Below are 19306 nucleotides of genomic sequence, written 5' to 3'. Positions count from 1 at the left end.
AAGTTTTCAATGTGTTGTTACTTCGCATGCATCCCTGTCCGCTTGTGGAGGCCTTCAGGGACACCATCACCAATAAATTCATATCTTCCACTCATTCTAGTTTGAATGGGCAATTATATACAAACAGCACTGAGACACTAACACTCGCAGTTCTCAAAATCAACGTCACTTTTTCTTGTATACAGTGCCGTTGTGTCCTTTGGTTACTGCTCTAAGAGAACATGAGATATAAAAAATGGGGAATCCTAATTTCCACACTTTTAAAGTATATTTGATAGCATTTTCATGTTATCTTGAATCTGCTCAACCTTAAACTTAAGATGCGGATGGATTGAAGTCGATTAGTGCGGGTTAGCGGGTAGACTGGGGTGAATTAGTTAGGTGAGTGAATGAGCTAATGTGAATTAGTGGGACTGGTGTGTTAATTTGGATTAAAGGAATTAGCGGGTCAGTTGAGGCGGATTCGACGGTCGGACCAAACATGATTTTGTCACATGGCCAAAGACGACGCAGTTGTCTTCAAGGAAAACAAGTTTATTGGAGCGAACTTGTGCTCCCCTAACAACTCAAAAGAATACAGAGGCGCCGAAGCAGAGGTCAACAAATTGACTTGCGCAGGCGAGGATCGTCGAAAGGAATGCCGCGATGTCTGCTCTGCAGGCTTCTATCTTTCGGCGCGAGTGTTTCTGGAACCGTCGATTTACATCCAGAACATTGTAGATCAGAGAAGATTATTCTGGGCTAGTGACGTTAAGATGAAACAGTCTGCTTATCTGAATGAGATTGCCCTTGCGGCATAAAAAATAAAGAATGAAAGACGCGCTTCGTTTGGAACGCAAATAACACATCCGGGTGTGGTCCGGCAGTAAAAACAAAGAATAAATAAACAAACCCATGCATGGTTCGCGGCAATATCTTTTGGGTCCTTGGCATTTGGAAATTTTGCAGCGTTCTCCTTCTCGACCAATCAGGAAATTTTGTCACGCACAAAGTAGCCACAAAGTTATGTGACGACCCCCTGAAAGCTGTAAAAGGTCTTTCTTTATGCCCGTATTGCGCTATTATGTTGTTGCTATATTAAAATTGACATCTCGCACTAAAGTTAATAACTAATTGCCTAATGCATATTTTATATTCATCAAAGGGTTTTCAAAACGTGTGTATATATGAGGGGAGACAGTTGGAAAGAAACTAAACTGCAAGAAAAAAAGGGAGGAACGATCAACTGGTTTGGTGCAAGAGACGCCCGATAGCATTCTTCAATACTTTCTCTTTCTTTGTGTTACCGTTCTGCGGCCTCCCACAGGTGTAGCATCTCAACCACAGAACACAGCCCCCTCTAAGCTGAGGAAGCGGCGATAGCACGTGCGCTTAGCCAAAGCGGCGCCAAAACTCTCATAACAGACTGTTAGCAGGCGTGGTCCAACTTTGCCAACGGCCGATTGCATGTTACAACACTTCCGATGATCAATCAGAGGCCACCAACGAGACCAATCACGATTGTATGGGCACCAGCTCATACTGATATCCCCGGCAAACAAGATCACCAACCTCGTGGGTCGAGATTTGACTCGCTTAGCCAGTGCTGATGAAGCCCGGCCCGAGTGCATGCATCCTGCAGTCACAGACCAGGAAGTTACTCAGCACTATGGCCTCTTCCATAGAACTTATTCCTCCCCGCACAAATCCCTACCGATTAACCAGGAAAGATTACTCCGCACCCTGTGGGCATACACCTTCCCACACCACACCAGACTTCACCTCTTTGACAGGACACAACTCTCTCCATTTCGTTGCTTCTGTGGAGAGCCTGGGAACCTCATACACATAGTAGGCGGCTGCGACAAGTGTACCGTAGATCAATCCAACCTCCACGTTTCCATAGAGAATTGGGAGACAGCCATGGCCAGCTCCGGCCTGGAAGATCAGTTGCTCTTGGTGGAAACGGCTGTCGATTCGGCCCCCTCGAATGAGGACGCCTCTCTGAAACTTTGCCTCAATTTAATTAAACTTCTCTCTCTCTCTCTCTCTCTCTCTCTCTCTCTCTCTCTCTCTCCAAGTGATCATTACTGCTGCTTGTGACTTCACTTGGCTATCATCTTTCCTAGAGCCCAATCGCTATCACCGGTCGCTGAAGGGCCATTAGCAAGTTCCTATCTCCGCTGGTTCCCTATCCAATGCCGTCCTATACACCATTTTCCATAAGCAGCCGGGAAAGGAGGAAAATACTCTCAAACCAGTTCTCTCGGCGGCCGACCAGCGTTGCCTGAGCGCGCTGGGCTGCTAACATCGCTCGGCGCGGTGTGCTCCGCTGCGTAGTTCAGGAGTGTTTCGCACCGTGTGCTTAGTTTTTGCGGAACTTTCAACTGTTTTAGCCCATGCTGCGATGCTGTTCAAGGCGCAAACGTCGCTTGGTCAGCACTGCGCGGTGGTGGGTTATTGAACAACCAGAGAAAGTGAGAAACAGTCGCTGACAGCACGCATGTGCACGGCACTGCCTGGAGAAAATGCAGTGCGGGTGCGGCGTGTTTTTGTGGCATCGCTTCCCAACGCACACCGAGTTGAGATATCGGTGGATTCCGTTGATAAATCGCAACGACTTTGTACCAACGACCAACTCCAGGGTTTGTTGGGTGCACTTGGACGGCAAGCAGACGGAGCAAAATCCATTTATCACACGCAAAGCTGCGACAGGGAACGGAACCCCCTGAAATGTTAGAAGCAACTTTATCCTTTACAATACAGCATTGATTGGTTGGTTGATTGATTGATTGATTCATTCATTATGGTGTTTAACGCCCCGACGCTTCATGGGTGATGAGGCGCGCGGTAGTGGAGGGCTGCGGGTTAATTTTGACCACTTGGGGATCTTTCACGAGCGCCGATTAATACAACACTACAATAACTTCTGGTTCCTTGTAGTCAATTTAAAATACCATATATTGTTTGGTCATTACAGGCGATTGGCATTAAACAATCCCCGTTTCATATAATCTAACTTTTAAAATCACGGCGTTTTGTTTACTTTTTTTCAGGCCAACGCGTTACACTGCCAAACGATATGAAAGGATAACTTTCTCCATCGCACACTGCATGCTGGTCGATAGCAGGATAAGCAGGCAGCCAAATGTGGAAACGCAGCTAGAAATACGCGTGAACGCTGCATTTGGAAAATAGCTCAACCTGTTCACAACGCGGTCAAAGGAAAAGCTTCGAATCCTGTTGCGTTGCCACGGAATCTAAAGTATTACAATTACAAAACAGCTACTGCTGGTCGCGTAAAGCATTTGTGGTGCAAGCAGCGGTTTCACAAAGGTGGGCTCCGAGCGACAGGCCACATGCGCTGCGCAGAGTTAAGTCAATCATGATCACGATCATGATCAACCAATATTAACTCGCCCGAACGTCAACCCTTTTGCTCAACCTCCGAACAGTAATTTGACTGGTTGTGCGGTCGTGTTATTTTTCCGCCCGGGTAATTTCGTTTCGTCAGTAACCGTCATAAGTCTAGTTAAGAAAGATTATATTACATTGCAATGTCAGCAGCGTAGCAATCGCCTCGTCGGAAGTCCATCGCGAGCACGGATCACCGTGACCCACATATGCTGTGCGCGCTCCGCATTCGACGTCCGCGCTTCCGTAAACATGACTAATCGGTGAATATAACAAGCACGGTGGCATTAAAAACACGTATTTACTCCCCGATATCGATTTCTATGTCAGTCGGTGCCATACCGGTTCGTTTGCATCGCGGAACTGCGGAGCACCACCGGCACCACCACCACACTGCTACTGCTGCTCGCAACAGCCGGGGTCGGAATTTCCCGCTCTGGCAGGAAATTAGGACCTAAAATCCGTCCGCAGATGATGAAAACAAAACAGAACACACACACACAAGCACTGCAACCGCTAACTTAACGCCAAACCACTACGGTTCACTCGGTAATGCACAGATACCTAGCAGACGCACGCAAAGAACGGCGCACTTAACAGCCCAGCGCGGAGGCTTCGGCGGTTGCTTCATAGACGGCGCTAGCGTCTGGTCAGGAAAAAGCAAATGGCGGCGCCCACCTCTAGCAAGGAAAATGGTGTATACATGCCGTCCAATGAGTCTTTATAGCCATTCTTTCTTTCTAACTGCTCTGTTAGCAGATAAAAGATGAGCAGAAGAAAATTTCTCTAAATGCCACCTGCCACGCTTGGCAGTCGGCGCCACATACTCGTCACACTACCATACAAAGGATTTTGCAGGTACAGTTAAAGGAGCTCTTCAACACTTTAGATAAACTCGCAGCGGTGGCTCAGTGGCTGAGGCGTTGCGCTGCTGAGCACACAGACGCGGGTTCGATTCCCAGCCGTGGCGGCCGCTTTTCTGATGGAAGTGAAAAGCGAAAACGTCCGTGTGTCCGAAATTTCGGCGCATGTAAAGATCCCCAGGGGGTCAAAATTAATCCGAAGCCCTTCACTATGGCGCGCCTCGTCGTCGGCGTTGCATCGGCGCGTTAAACAATAAATAAATAAATAAATAAATAAATAAATAAATAAATAAATAAATAAATAAATAAATAAATAAATAAATAAATAAATAAATAAATAAATAAATAAATAAATAAATAAATAAATAAATAAATAAATAAATAAATCAACACTTTCGATAAACGCTTTCACTCTTCTTCGCATCTGGAAGCACTGCGAAAACTATAGCTATTGCCAGCACAGAGCAACAGTGCATGATATGCTCGTCGCTGCGGATACACCTTCCGTTTCTGCTTCGCTTTTGTGGCTTTTTTTAAGTGGCTATCAAATGCGTTCTATTCTGCAACTTAAGCAAAGCCGGCTAACAGCCGCTACACCGCTGTAATGACGTTATTCAGCGGTCGAAGAACGGGAAGACTGGGAAGGAGAGAAAAATATTTTCAGCAAGTTTCTATGTTATCTGACGAGAAGAGAGCAGTGATTTTTGGTTGAGGCACCTTGCGACCCCGTAATCTAATGTGTTGGTTGACTACTTTCTGCAAGCACTCAAGATTTAGAAAAAAGTTGAAAAAAGTGTTGCAGGGTCGCTTAGTTCGGGGAAGGCAAAATATTTGGACAAAGAAACCTTCATTATTACTTTGTTTTTATGCCGACTTGATAAGGAAACGATGATGATGATGAATACATCTTTATTTGTCAAGCTGGTGCAGATGTTAGGGCACCCGCCCGGTGGGGGGCTTCCCTATTCCAGGATACCCTGATCTCGGCTGGCGGTCCAAAAACGAGCACAAAAAATTAACAGAAAAAAACACGCCTACTCTTTTTCTTCGAACCCGTTTGAACCCGTTTGAACCGGTTCGAACCGGTTCGAACCGGAACGGAATGGTGCTGTGGAACCGAACCCGAACCGAACCCGAAAGGCTTGAACCCGAACCCGAACCGAACCCAAAAAAATTCCGGTTCGACACCCTGAGTATAACGTACACTTCAGAACTAAAGGTTGCTTCCCCGCAAGGAGACTCTATGTGCAGGGGTGCACCCTTTACAGGCCACTTGCTTAGTTGTACTGGCGTCACTTCCGTGACGGATATGACGTCGGCGAAATCTTTGTGTGTCCAGGAATAAAACAGTTTCGTGTTAAAATACCGAACACGAGTGCCAGTCAGCGTTCGAGCAAACAGCGTCGCCGACAAAACGACTGTCGTCGCCTCCTGACGTCACTGACTCTGCGTTGCTAGGGGCAACTACCTGTGCTCATAAAGGTACGTGCACACTGGCGGCGCCGTGTCGTGCCGCGCGCCGCTTGCCAACATTGGCAGCCGCTGCAAACCTGTTCTCGGCGCATTTTCCTTGCCGCAGACCTATTTTTGCCGTTCCGCAGAGCGCGAAGGCCAACAGGGATGGCGGGTGTGACGACGCGCTGGTGACGTGTCGCGCCAACCGGTTCCCGCTTCCGCAACGCCTCTTCGCAGCCTTCTGCGAGAACGCGCCATCTCGGCGAGAATTTATTTCGCCTGAAAAAGCGGGGGAGATTTTGGTCGATATCGTGCGCGCAGGACTGGTTAACCACATGACCGCCGCACGGCAAGTTGGTGCGGCCTTCAGCGGCGGTGCGGCGCGGCACAACGCCGCTGGCGGCCGTCGGCAAGGTGTCACGGCAAGTTCGCCGCTAGTGTGAACGTAGCTTAAACAGCCGCGGCGGCGGCAGCGGCAGAACTCTCTTCGACTCTGTGCTGCGCACACGGGGGATGGGGCGACCAAAGAAGATCCGAACGCCCTAATAAGGCGGCTCATCAGGACGCGCGCCGCGCTTCCAGGCGAGAATGCAATCGCCCACAAGAACTAGAAGAAATAGTGCATGCCTTCAATGGCGAATTTGCGCTCGACGAAGACTGCGGCGGCGGGCGATGAAGTACAGTGAACCCCGCTCTTACGTTCTTCAGTGCTGCGTTTTCCCGGCTGCTACGTTGTTTTTGTCTAGTGCCGGCGCAGCTCACATAGAGTCCCGTATATTAAAATCCTCACTGTTACGTCGTGGCTCAGAGTATGCTCCCGGATAATTCGACGCAACCGGACACTCCGAACCAGCCGGGAAACATGCGCGGACGGCCATTTTGACGTTTCACGAGCCTTGTGGCCAGGCTTGGCTACGGAACTCACTGCATGAAGCAGCACGCGGGTGCGATTCGTCACCACAAGATGGCCCTAAGTTACCCTATGCTATCACCATAATCACTGCGCTTACAGCGGAAGTTTCACTTCGGAATACCGGAAGTGCGTGTTTGCCATAAAGCACGACCGCAAGAATAGCACGCGCGCTCGACGTCATAGTGCGCTTCACACTTTGAGAACACCGTTGAACTTGCAACCGTGAACTTTGTCGTGCCTTGATGGCATCGTGAAAGCGGGAGGCGCTTTCCCTTCAGGAAAAGCTTGACGTACTAGACGCAGTAGACAAGCAGCCAGCGCGGAAGAGAGTCGACATCGCTAGGGACCTTGCATTGCCGCGCGTGGTGTTTACCAGCGATCGCAAAAAGCGGAAAATCCTACATTCTCGAGTGTTTTAAGGTTCCAAAGCCAAAGTGGCAAAATACAAGGTTGCAAGTCAAAGCTACACTGTTTTCGTTCATTTTAGAAAGTTTCCTCAGTGCTGCGTTTTCCTGGTTGTTACGCTTTGTATTTCCGGTCCGGTGAAAAACGTATGAGTAGGGTTCCACTGTATACGAACACTTAAGTGGGCACTGTACAAATAAAGCATTTATATACATTACTTTGCGTTTGGATTCGGTTTCTGCTGACGAGCGCCATATACAGGGTGTCCCAGCTATCATGCACCAAGATTTAAAAAAAGAGAAATCGCGTAACTCAAAGAAAACCTAGTGCATAATGTTTGCAGTACTGTCAAGAAGCGGACAGTAATTTTTTCGTTAATGAGACTTAATTAATTAATTGTAATTAAATATCTAACTCGAAAAATACTGTCCTAATCACTAAAGTGTCAATGAGGCACTTGTAGGTAACCATGAGGGGAATCTAACTGCGCTATTTTCAGCGACGAACTAATTGCGTACTCATTTATTCTGACTGATAAAGGAAACCCGCCAAATATGAAAAATACCACGTGACGACGCTTACGCGCGCATTGTGAAGCAGCGTCCCCAAACAAAGCTGATTGAAAGCAACTGCTTTGGGTGTTACCCGCCCGAAGAGACAGCGCATCACCTTGATAATAACATGCATGGAAGGAGCAGCAGCAGCAAGATTCGCGGGACGCGTGTGCAGATAAGGAACATACACGGTCGCGATTTCTTCTTTCTTTCTTTTGTCTATTTCATTCTGGCTAACTCAGAGGCAGCCTGTTTGAGGGCGTTGCTTTACGGTGCGCGCGGAGGCGCCGTCACGTGGTATTTTTCATATTTCGCGGGTTTTCTTTATCAGTGAGAATAAATGTGTACGCAATTAGTTCATCGCTGAAAATACCGCAGTTAGATGCCCCTCGTGGTTACCTACAAGTGCCTCATTGACACTTTAGTGATTAGGACAGTATTTCTCGAGTTAGATAATTAATTACAATTAGTTAATTAAGTCTCCTTAACGAAAAAATTACTCTCCGCTTCTTCACAGTACTGCGAACATTATGCACTAGGTTTTCTTCGAGTTACGCCTTTACTCTTTTTTTAAATCTTGGTGCATGATAGCTGGGACACCCTGTATATGCACTGGGTAAATGGTTCCGAGTGACTTATATACAGCTCGCCGAGTTTAGCTCAGTGAGACCAGGGTCCTTCAGTGCTTTTGAAGGACTCTGGTGAGACGACCACAGCTCTGCTGTGACATCAGGATTACACCGTTGTGCAAGCTTGCTTTGATTTTTTTTTCTTCATCGAAGCTTGTTGCATTTACTTTGTTAATTCGCTTCAGAATATTACCTGACACAAGAGACAGTGTAGGCGGCTCTGTGCGCGAATGTGTGTTAAGAGTTACAAACACAGGTGTTTCGGCTCTAAACAAGGCAATAAGTTCCTTGTTCTGACAAACGAAACTAACCATTCATTAAATTTAAAGCGACACGCGCATGCGAACGCTGCCTCGCCAATGGGAAGTCACCCTGTTATCCGGGTATTACTATCTGTGTGTTTAACGTGCCGGGTCAGAATGTCCACACACCAAAAAGAGTGAGGAATGCACGGCATCGCTGGCATGTTTGGTTTCCATTTGGCAGGAATTTAGACACCAGTTTTGTACGAGTTTCATATGCAGCTTCATATGAAGATTTTTTTTTTTCGAAATGAGTCACATCCACCAACCGGAACTGAATCAGATAAAACTGTAGTGTCAAGAAAAACTCGGCAACTTTCCCATGGGAAAGAGGTTGCAACGAAATAAATCAGATAATGACCGGCGAACGTGTACTACGCAGATCGTATTTCGTATCGAAAATGAGCCAAATCCATATTCCCCATGGGTGGTGTGCTTTTGCTGTGACGTCATGTAACCGACATGGCAGCCTCCTTGTGAGTTCAAACGTGATAGCTCGTGCGGTCAGGCGGAATTTATTGAGATATCAGTAATTATTAACTTTTAAAAGTGCTTGTGGTCATTAACTTCCCAGGTTGACATGTAAAACATATCTTTGCCAGCGCCGTATTTAGGTCCGGTAACAAAGTTTCGCTTTTCCACAAATTCTGTTTTGGGTGGATTCTACTCATTTTGAAAAAAAAAAAAACACTCTTCATACGCTTCTTGCCTCTGCATGCCAAACCTCTCGGAAGTTATTTAGTATTACTTATGGCTGTGGCTAGCGTTCCGTCCAGACGGAACTATATACAAGTGCTGAAGTTTCGTCTAGACGAAACGGAGCGCTGCGGGTTATCCTTCCTTCCAGACGGAATACAACTGAGAGCTTAGCGTTCCGTCCAGACGGAGCCGGCGTGAAAATTGTACAGTTCCATTCAGACGAAAGCAAGACCGGCTGATTAGACGTCATGCTCAGTCTTCAGATTTGGTGTGCATTTGGCGGAATACACAAATTCAAAAACGTTTTTCTTCAAGTTGCATTCTTCCACACTCCCAGTTAAGACATGGCTGCGCGAAAAGAGAATGTCTATTCTTTGGTCGGACAATTGTCGCCTCTGTAATCAACCAGAGACAATTGGTCATTGTTTTGTGTTGTGCCGGGACGCTGTGTTCTTCTGGGACGTTTTGCAGCGGACACTAAAAAAGGACATTAACATCACCCCGTACACCATTCGCTTCCTGCCATTTGAAGATGTTAATCGGGTGCCATATGACGTTTTTGTTCTCCTACGATTGTTTAGCTTGTGGAAGTGCCGCATGACTGATCGGCATGCGGAACTCCCTAGGCCGACCAAGTGCATTTTGCGGGAACAGGCGGCGTTGGTGCGGAGCGTTTATGCTGCGGCGAGTGATCCACCGGAGTGGCTGCCTCTTTTGGATGCGTGCGTTTGCTTGCCTGAGTTTTGATCTTTGTTCGAATGATGTCCTTGCCCTTTGCTGTCTGTTAGTGTTTCCATTCCGTGTTAAGTGTCTTGTCTTCTAAAGTTTTCTAAAATTTCCATGCATTAAAGAAAAAAGATTTGGTGTGGAGGTTGCGCCTCGGATTATGGCACTGTTGCACCGGGTTCGATTCCCCCCGGTCATGCCTCTTTTTTTTTTTTTTGCATGGTTGTGCCAGCGTTTTGTAACAGCTAACTTTGCGCCCACTTTACAATTGACGTGGTGAGAGCAATCGGTCTTGCACTCATTTGCACTCAACCGGCCGCACTCAACCGGCACTCAACCGGCCGCTCCGTTACCGCTCACTAGAGCCAAGGCCGACGTATCCATCGCCAGAGTTCCGGTCATCTGTAGTTCGTAATGGTGCATGATTACTAATTAACGGTTATTCTGGCTAGTCAATGAGCGGAAGCGGTTCGTTAGGCTGGGTAAATATGAAAAAAACTGCTCTCTCTGCCTGTTGTGAAGCGGGCGTGGTCGCGAGCTAGCGGCTTGGAGTTCCGTTTGACGGAGTTAGAGTTAGTCCGATCGCCTTTCTGGAGTTTATTGATTTTTACCCAACCGGTCACACCGTTTCCGCTCATTGACTAGCCAGAGTCACATTTGATTAATAATCACTCTCAGTGATTACAGATTATCGGCCGTCAAACAAACCGCCAAGCTCGACCACGCCCGCTTCACAACAAGCAGCGAGAGCAGTTTTTCTTGATATTTATACCCAGCCGAACGAACCGCTTCCGCTCATTCACTAGCCAGAATAACCGTTAATTAGTAATCACCATTACAAACTACAGATGATCGGAACTCTGGCGATGGATACGTCGGCCTTGTGAGCGGTAGCGGAGTTGCCGGTTGAGTGCAAAATCAAGACCGACTGCGCTCACCGCGTCAATTGTACAGTGGGCGCGAAGTTAGCTGTTACAAAACGTTGACACAACCACGCAAAAAAAAAAAAGCATGCCCCGGGGGGTACGAACTCAGATCAGTAGTGTCATGATCCGAGTCGCAACCTCTACACCAAATCTGAAGACTGAGCATGGCGTCTGATCAGCCGGTTTTGCTTTCGTCTGGACGGAACCGTAGAAATTTCTCGCTGGCTCCGTCTGAACGGAACGCTAAGCTCTCAGTTGTATTCCGTCTGGACGGAAGGATAACCCGCAGCACTCCGTTCCGTCTGGACGGAACTTTAGCACTTGTATATTGTTCCGTCTGGACGGAACGCTAGCCACAGCCATTACTTACCGTCTGGACGGAACGCTAGCCACAGCCATTACTTATCGGCTAATATTTTGAGTCGACCAAGAACACGCACATTCCCATGGTGCGCGGATCTGCTGGCGATATAAGCCCTTACATACAAATAGATGGCCGTAACCCTAAGTGTTTCTCAACATTGGGGTGGGGGGGGGGGGGGAGAGAGATTTATTTGTAAAACAAAATGGGTTCAGCCTAGCTACTGAGGACCGTGATAAGTGAACACAAGCCTAAAACAGGCGACGAAAGCTACCATAAACTTCAAAACACGCAGTCAAAATGAATAAGTGCAATAATTTAACCGGTGGTTTTGACTCGCGGGGCATATGCTATAACTGTATTCCGATGAACTTACTGTTTATAAGCAGGGCGAGCTTGAGGGTCTCTGGGTAGTAGTTCTCGTAGAGCACCACCAAGGCCCGAATGTAGTCCACGACTGCGAAAGGTAAAGTGAGGAAAACACGTGGTTATCGCTCAGCACTCTGCGCTCATTCCAGAGACTTCTGCGGATAGCCAACCCACACACACGTGCCAGCAGGGACCCTGCAAATCATTCCCGATTTCTCTCGTCACGCCGGTCGATTATAGATCTATTTCCTCCTGAGGTTCGGGATTTTGGGAAGGCATCGCGGCATCGCGGTACCTTGAATAGCAAGTCATGCAAGTTCTTACGTGTTATCAGTGCGTCTTTGCACGCCTAGGCAGGTGGTGGTGGTGGAGCTTTTATTTTGGGTTCAGATACCATGTCGCGCACAACTACATTTTGGTGTCAAGGGAGGTCAGCAGCGTAACTGAGCAAACTTCCGCCAGTACCACCGTAAGTGTCATATTCTCACTATTTGCGGCATGTATGCGTTCTGTTTTATGACCCCGTAGTATTTGCTCATAGCGCGCAACGCCTCTGAGAAGCGGCGGTGCGCCTTGGCTCTTGTTTAACTGGAAACGTCGTAAATATTTGTGGCCTGTCGGCGAAGAGCCGACCCGGACCGGTATACATATCGCTGTCGCCGGGCGCCGTCGTTTTCTCAGACGGGAGAAGTGGCTGGCAGACGTCAGCGCCCAAGGCCAGCGACAGCTACCTAAACGGGCCGAGCCGGCCTATTAGCTCCGAACCCAGAGCCTCCGGGCACCTCTTGCTAAATATATTCCTCTTTTTTCCCTCGACGCCACATGAGTTGCCAAACATGGGTTCCCCGAGGTCGGCTTCTTTCCGTCGTTTCCTCCCTTCCTTTCTGATAATATCGACAAAAATATTAAAGCGCAGCTTTGTATGCCTCAATGATGGCGAGGTTGCCCCAAAACGCACTGCGGGAAAGCCAACTTACACCATGGGTTTCCACAAAGGCACATCAAGCGCCTCTAGAAAAGAAAAAAAAACGCTTCCTGTGATGGGAATCGAACCTGGATCCCTTGCATTGCGAAACCCACGTCTATTCGATCGCGCCATGCGACATGGTCAAAGCAGCTTGGGTTTTGAACTTTGACTTTGACTCACGTTGCATGAGAGAAAGCTTCGCTTTTTAAACGCTGTTCTTAAAACAGGGGCTTTGATTTTTATTGCATTCGAAGGAATGCGTCAACCCTTTCGACTTCTCCCGCGGTTGCATGGACTTCGCAAAAGCCACAAAAACAGAACAATGAGAGAACGTGTGACCGAAGTTGTGCAACAATTTTTTTTCCTTTCGAAATGATTCAATGGGCGACATTTCGACCTAATCGCCTATTTAACAATTGAGTTACCGATCCTGGTGCGAGGTAACACGCATGCTACACAATTAGCCGCGTTAGCAAGTGGAAAGAACACGCCGGTGCACGCGGCGAGAAGTCGGAGGCGCCGTACCGGTGGCGCCTAACTAAAGAAGCAGCAGCCTACCCACTAACAAGAACAACAACCAGAGCGAAGCGGCGCTATTTACTGCTCGCTGAGGATACGAAAGAAACGTGGACAAGAGCGAGTACAAAATTCACGAACGATGACGTGAGACTATGCGATTGAATCCCTAAGGACGACCTTCTAAACGATACGTTCTAATGTTGTTATTGAAAGAAAAACAAACAAACAAAAAACCAAGGGGATAATGCATTTCCAATTATTGTTTTTAAATTCGAAGGGTTCTTTGCTTGGAAGAATTACTCGCTATTACCCCACAAGCACCAAAAAGGACCCATGGGTCCTCCCAGAAAACAAATGCGTAGAGTGTGCGTGCGTGTGCTTGCCTACTTGTGTGATGATGTGTGCTTGTGTTCTCGCGTGTGCAGGCGGCGGTGCGCGGGTGCCCTGAGGTTATGTGTTCACGTGGGTGTCCGCATATGTGTGCATGTGTGTGTGTGTGTGTGTGTGTGGGTGTGGGTGTGTGTGTGTGTGTGTGTGTGTGTGCGTGCTGGGTGTACCGTTTCTTACGGTTACGACGTTGTTATGGCAGCTGTTATGACGTACTCGAGCGCGTTCGTTTAAAACTGGGGTTAGTCAGCAAAGAAAGCTTCGAATTAAAATTTAGTGTGCACGTGTGGCACGTGGCCTGTCTTGGCATTATCCTAGACCAGATATATACGTCCGGTATTGATTCTGCCATTTTATGCCAGTCGCCCTGTGAAATGTCTCAGCTGCACGCGAGCGAAGGGTCTGGAAGAGCAACGGCGAGCTCTCTGCACTTGCCAGTTGTTGGAATATCTGGGAGCCACGGTGAATGCTTTCAACTTGTGCGAAAGCAGGGCTCATACTTGAATACGCACAACTCTATCGTGTTATTAGAGAAGAGTCGTGGTTGAGTGTTTATGACTGCAGTTTTTGAAGCAAAGCGACCTGAGCTCAATCCCCATAACTTGAAAAAAGCATTTTGTTTTCACATTTGTTGTCAACCACGCGTGTGCCGTTATAACTGCGACGCCCCACAGCAAAGTAAATGCGCCCGCAAAGCGAACCCACAATAATAAATCATTCACAGCTGTTGCTGTAAAAAAAGTTAGAGTCCTTCCACACTGCGGATGTGGAAGTCAGCGAAGCTGTTCCTATGGTGGGTTTTGCTATCGTGAGGTTTCGCCCCAGTGAATTTATATGATATCGTTATTGGCTCACACCGACATTCCAAATGGGAAGTTGCTCTTCATCAGGGAGGGATTCGCTGCTACTCGACGAGGTGGAACTTGAAGCAGCAACGGCGGCGGCTGAACGTTCTGCGGCAGGAGCTTTCTGTTGCTTTTTCGCCCATTCGCGCTTCTGTGCGTGCCGACGCTCCTTAATTTCCCACCCTCCTTCCTCCGAGTGAACGACACGCGTTTCTGCCATAGCGTGTTAAAAGTGGAACTGCCGACAACGGCGCTAGCGCTGTCATCCTCCCATAGCTCAACTTGTGAAAGAGGCATCCGTAATGGAGAAGGGTATAAAACTTGTGAAAGAGGCGCCGGCGGTGGCGAAGAGTATAAGTCTTAGCGGAGAAACGGTGCGGAGTAAATCGGCGCCTACGGAAGGCACATCCGGGATCCTAGCCATATACAGTTTCACTGTAAAAATGTCCTCAACGTCGATTATATGTGGCACGGCCTATCACGTTTCGGCGCCCCGTTCTCGGCTACGTGTATAATCTCTGAATTCGAAATGTTTAATCGGCGACGTATGCATGTAGAGCCTGACAAAACATCTTGTAATTTGACGTGGCTGCGTTACGAATAATTATACGCCGCTATTTTATAATACACACAAAAGGAATTCTACGTGCTCTAAAAGAAGTCGGGAGTTAACCCCAAAAAATAAACACAGTGTCGTAGTTGAAATTATGGTTAGTATTATATGTAGCGCAGCCTTTAATGTTACGTAATCAATGTCATGGCCATTACTATTGCCACTGTGTTGCCTGTTGCACTGTGTTGCCTGTTGCTCCGTGCGCGCCGTTTACGGCATCTGTAACCCTTATCTGTAACCACCCTGCACGAGGGCTTTCATCGTCATGCAGCAACGCCGTGCAGCGATGCAGCTGCACAGGGTGTCGACGTCTCCTGTCGTCGTCTCATGTCGTCACGATAAATCAAGTTGTCGAATTATGCTAAAAAACAAGTGTACAACGAATAAAGCCGGTTCAAAACACACCAACATGATTTAAACTAATTTAAAATACAGGAATAATCAAGTTTTAATCGCATTAGCACGGTAATTTATTCAATTCCATCTCTAATTTGGTTTCTAACGCAAGGTTTTCCCCTGTAAAAGCATATTTCTTAGCATGCTGCGGCGTGTGACGGGAAGACAACTTACGGCCTGTCTGTCTCATTTAATTGCTTAAATCCGGTTCAACGCAAGAGAGGGCGCCACTACCTCAGCAAGCGCGCAATTGCTCCTCCCACCGGCGCTTCTTCGGCGCCCAATCAGCGCGCACCGTGTGGCCAGAGAGAGAATTACAATCTTTGAATGCACTCAGAGTGGAATCTCGTTGATACGATTCGGCATATTACGTTTTTCGGCCTAATACGTATTTCTTTTGGTTCCCGGCCAACGTCCCTTAGAAATAATGCATTTTCGTGCGTGTATTACGATCACATTGTTGCCGAAAATTGGATAATACGGTCGCGAAAGCTAATCTCGACCGACATTTCTAAAAATCTTACGTTTATTCTTCGGTATACTAGCTAAAACCGCATTCCAACAAGCCACGACCTGCACGTTGCCGAGACACATAGGGAGCGGAAGCGTCGGTTCGGCGGCAGAAACATTAGAGAGTTTTAGGTTTCAGCTGACTGTTTTCGACGGTCCGCTCCGGTACCGGCGGCCCGCTCAGCGCAACCGGAGCCAACGCCGCTCGCCACCAAGCGCGCCACACATGCGCAATGGCGCTCTCGCTTGCTGTCGGAGCGGAGCCACAGAACAGAGCGGACCGTGAAAAACGGTCAGATAAAAATTCTCTATTACTGCAATGCGTGGCCGTTCCGTGCAAGGCTGACGATAAGTCAAGTCAGGCGATGCACCCCGCCATGTAGCAAATCCTATCATTGTCAAGGAAGAAGGCGCGCAATGCTCGCGGCAGGCGCGACTTTCGTTCCCGACTTCTCCCATGAACCTTGCTTTCCGCGCATTGATTTGTTCTCTTTTTGCCTTGTTGCTATGCGCGGCGGTGTTTTCAGGCTTGTGACGACGCCAAAGAAATGCAAGGCGCAAGTGGAAATTGTACGCCAATTCGAAGAGAACCCGAAGAGGAAGTGCATGGAATTGGCAAGCGAGCTCGCTTTGCCAGTGTCAACGCTCAACACTACTGTCGGTCAGCAAGAGTAACTTTAAGGAAGCTGCAAGTTTCTGGACCTGGTGTATAACAAATGCGAGGTGCGAAGCATGAGTAAAAAAGGAAGACATCCTGCTTACATGGTTCAAGGAAGTTAGAGCGACAGGAGTGAACTTCGACGGGTCAGACCTACGCGACACAGTTGACAACGTCACGCTCTCATTGGGTATTCAAAACTTTCAAGCATCCGGAGGCTGCCTTCACCGATTTACGGCACGACAGGGATTGTCGTACAAGGCAGTGTCTGCCAAAGCAAGAAATACTGGCGGCTTCTTTTTGAATGTTTTAGAAGAATTTACTCCCGGACATTTAAAAAAAGAAGGGTCAGCACAAATTGAGCAGTTACTTCTATGTTGCTCCATAAAAGTAAGTTGCTGACGGAGCATGCATGCACCCTCTTTTTTTAACCTATTTGAATAATAGGATTTCCGGATAATGCGTTTTATTGCCCGCGGTTCCCTTGAAAAACGTATCAACGAGATTTCCCTGTATACACTGCACGCTTCGCCCCTCTCTAGGTTTCGCGTTTGTGGAGATGGCCCGGGATTTTTTTTTTTAATGCGTAGCATTCTTTGCCGACTACCCCCTGTGAATTTCCACAAAAATGCAAATATCGCGGAAGTTCGACTTGCAATCATTATAATCGCGTAGATGGAGATAACTGGTGGCACTAACTTCTAAAAACTAAAAAATAACAAAAAAATACGGGAAATGGCGAACCGTGTAACGCCTGCATTTCCACAATAATGCAGATTTCGCGAGAGTTATAACTGTAATCGTTGTAGTAGTGTAAGTGGTGATAATTGCTCGGACAGGATTTAGAAAAACCAAGCAATTTGGCTGAAAGAACTCACACTCAAGAGAAGCGGCATAAGAATGCTACGCATTAGTAGACAATTCTCTGAATTTCTGCAAGGTTTTTTTCTGCTGTCGTCCTCCATCACTGCATTGGGGGTTTTCCCGAACGCGGGACAAGAGCCATCCATTTGTTCTTCGTTCCGACGATAAGATGGTTGCCGTGATCGGGAATCGTAACCACTTGCAATGCTTTTAAGAAGCAAGCGCTCGCGAGCTGTCTGCGACAACGCCGGCGATACCATGACGTGGTGAATTTACGTTTTCTGCCCGACGCCGGTGCCAGTGCGCCGCCCGCCGCCGCCCACCGCGCGAACACGCTTCGTCACGCCTGTCTAGACAGCCAGTTGACTTGGCTCGCGGACGATGCTTCAGCTGCAGCGCCTTTGGGACGTATGCTCGCGCACGGCCGGACTGGAGGAGCGGCGGTGGCTCGCGGTACCCTCGTTCCCGCGCTCAGATTTCGGGGCGTTTTACGTAGTTGCCCGCCCGGAAACGTCGAGTAAATTGTTGGGCATACCTTCCTCGGTCGGTCTGAAAGTTTTCGGATATGTGTAGCAGTGACAGAGACTGGTTCAAGCAGTTCTTTGTGGACTAAACGACGACTGATATCCGTCGGTATTCGCCGCCCTCTTAACTGCGGTGAAAAGAACTTCCCTGTTGTTTGGAGCCTTCAGAAGGTGAGAACTGGTTAGGCTTGCCATTTCCAGACCAGATGCTGGTGGGCAGGTTGGCGACAACAAAGATTGGGCGTGTCAGAGGCTGCTGTGCGCGTACGGTCTGTGTTTGTGTCATTGACAGTAGTGATGGAGGAGACTGCATGGGTGACGAGCAACTTAGAGGACGTGTTCCTGGGACTGTGCGGTGACTAATGCTGATGATGATGCAAGGCGTTTCCTGCGGAATTTGTGTGCCGCCGGCTGGATCGAAAAATGGATGAGCACGGAATCAAGATTGCCGGTAAGCTTTTCATTTAAACCGTCATTTTCCCCTGAATGGAAACAGTGCATAATCCGCTGCTGGGAATTTAATAATAGCCACAACAGCTGCGGCAAACGGTTAGGGAAATGGTTTTGTATACACCGATGGCACCAGCCTGTTTATTACTTATGATGATGTTCTGAACCTTTTTTTGCGCGCAAATTTTGTTCTGTCCCAATTGCTCGACTGGTCTAACCAAAATAGTTGAAAATTATCGGTAAGAAATCAAAGATTTCAATATTCACAGCTAATGACTAACGTATACATCTTGGTTTAGCACGCGTCGATATAGTAAAAGAGCACAAGATCTGGGGAGTGGTATTCTCGCTACGCGTGACACGGAACTTCGACATGAATTGTTGGCCAAAAAGCTATCCTCCGCTGTGAGTGCGCTATAACGTTCCGGTGACATTTTTCCAATGAGTGCTTAACTCCAAAGACGCCCTTTCCAGATCACACCTGAAGTATTGCACTTTAGTTTGGGGCACGGCGACTAACAACAACAACAACAAAAAAAAACATTACCACACTCCTACTCCTTGAAAAAAAAAAGCTATTCGATGCGTTAGTAATTTTCCGTATCTTCAACCCACGAAACAGTTATTCCAATAACACGACATAATCAAAATTTTTAAGTACCGCCGCTTGTATCAGCGTCCTTCTTCGAGCACTGCCTACCATAATATTTTAGTGGAATTATCTGGTCTGTCATCGCGAACCGGAACAGGTCGAACCCGTGAAGGAGAAATATATTGTTCCCCGTCATCGTGCCGACTAATTTCTACACAGTCACTTAGTTACAACATACAAATGATGCATAACCGATTGCACCCACATATTGCTGAATTTGACAGGATTGGTTGCAAATAACCGCATTCTCGAATTTTTAACGATAAATTAGCGTGATGTTCGTATTAGCAACACTTTCCCTGTCCTTCTCAGGCATAATGTTTTGA

The 19306-nt window shown here is 47.7% G+C and overlaps 2 protein-coding genes across 8 annotated transcripts in view; one reads left to right on the top strand and one right to left on the bottom strand.

Annotated features, from left to right (window-relative positions):
• The window catches only part of LOC144151428 (SEC14-like protein 3), a 64455-nt gene that overhangs the window by 3993 nt on the left and 41156 nt on the right, over positions 1 to 19306 (bottom strand). Inside the window, exon 8 of the mRNA XM_077682476.1 lies at positions 11603 to 11683. Coding sequence (XP_077538602.1) covers positions 11603 to 11683 — 81 coding nt within the window. The remainder of the gene's footprint in view (positions 1 to 11602; positions 11684 to 19306) is intronic.
• The window catches only part of LOC144151427 (SEC14-like protein 2), a 273494-nt gene continuing 271872 nt past the window's right edge, over positions 17685 to 19306 (top strand). For 5 of the 7 annotated variants that reach the window (XM_077682475.1, XM_077682474.1, XM_077682468.1 and 2 more), the window contains exon 1: positions 17689 to 18329. Coding sequence is in view for 2 of the 7 variants with exons in the window: in XM_077682473.1 (XP_077538599.1) it covers positions 18302 to 18329 (28 nt within the window). In the remaining 5 variants the exon portion in view is untranslated. Of the gene's footprint in view, positions 18330 to 19306 lie in introns of all 7 variants that reach the window. The other 2 variants (XM_077682473.1, XM_077682472.1) reach the window with 2 other exon arrangements.

Source organism: Haemaphysalis longicornis, unplaced genomic scaffold (assembly GCF_048455015.1).
Source record: "Haemaphysalis longicornis isolate Haplotype H1 unplaced genomic scaffold, Haemaphysalis longicornis Haplotype H1 scaffold_9, whole genome shotgun sequence".
Classification (NCBI taxonomy): Eukaryota; Metazoa; Arthropoda; class Arachnida; order Ixodida; family Ixodidae; genus Haemaphysalis; species Haemaphysalis longicornis.
Note: the sequence above shows the minus strand (reverse complement) of the source record. Positions and strands in the feature narration are given on the sequence as shown.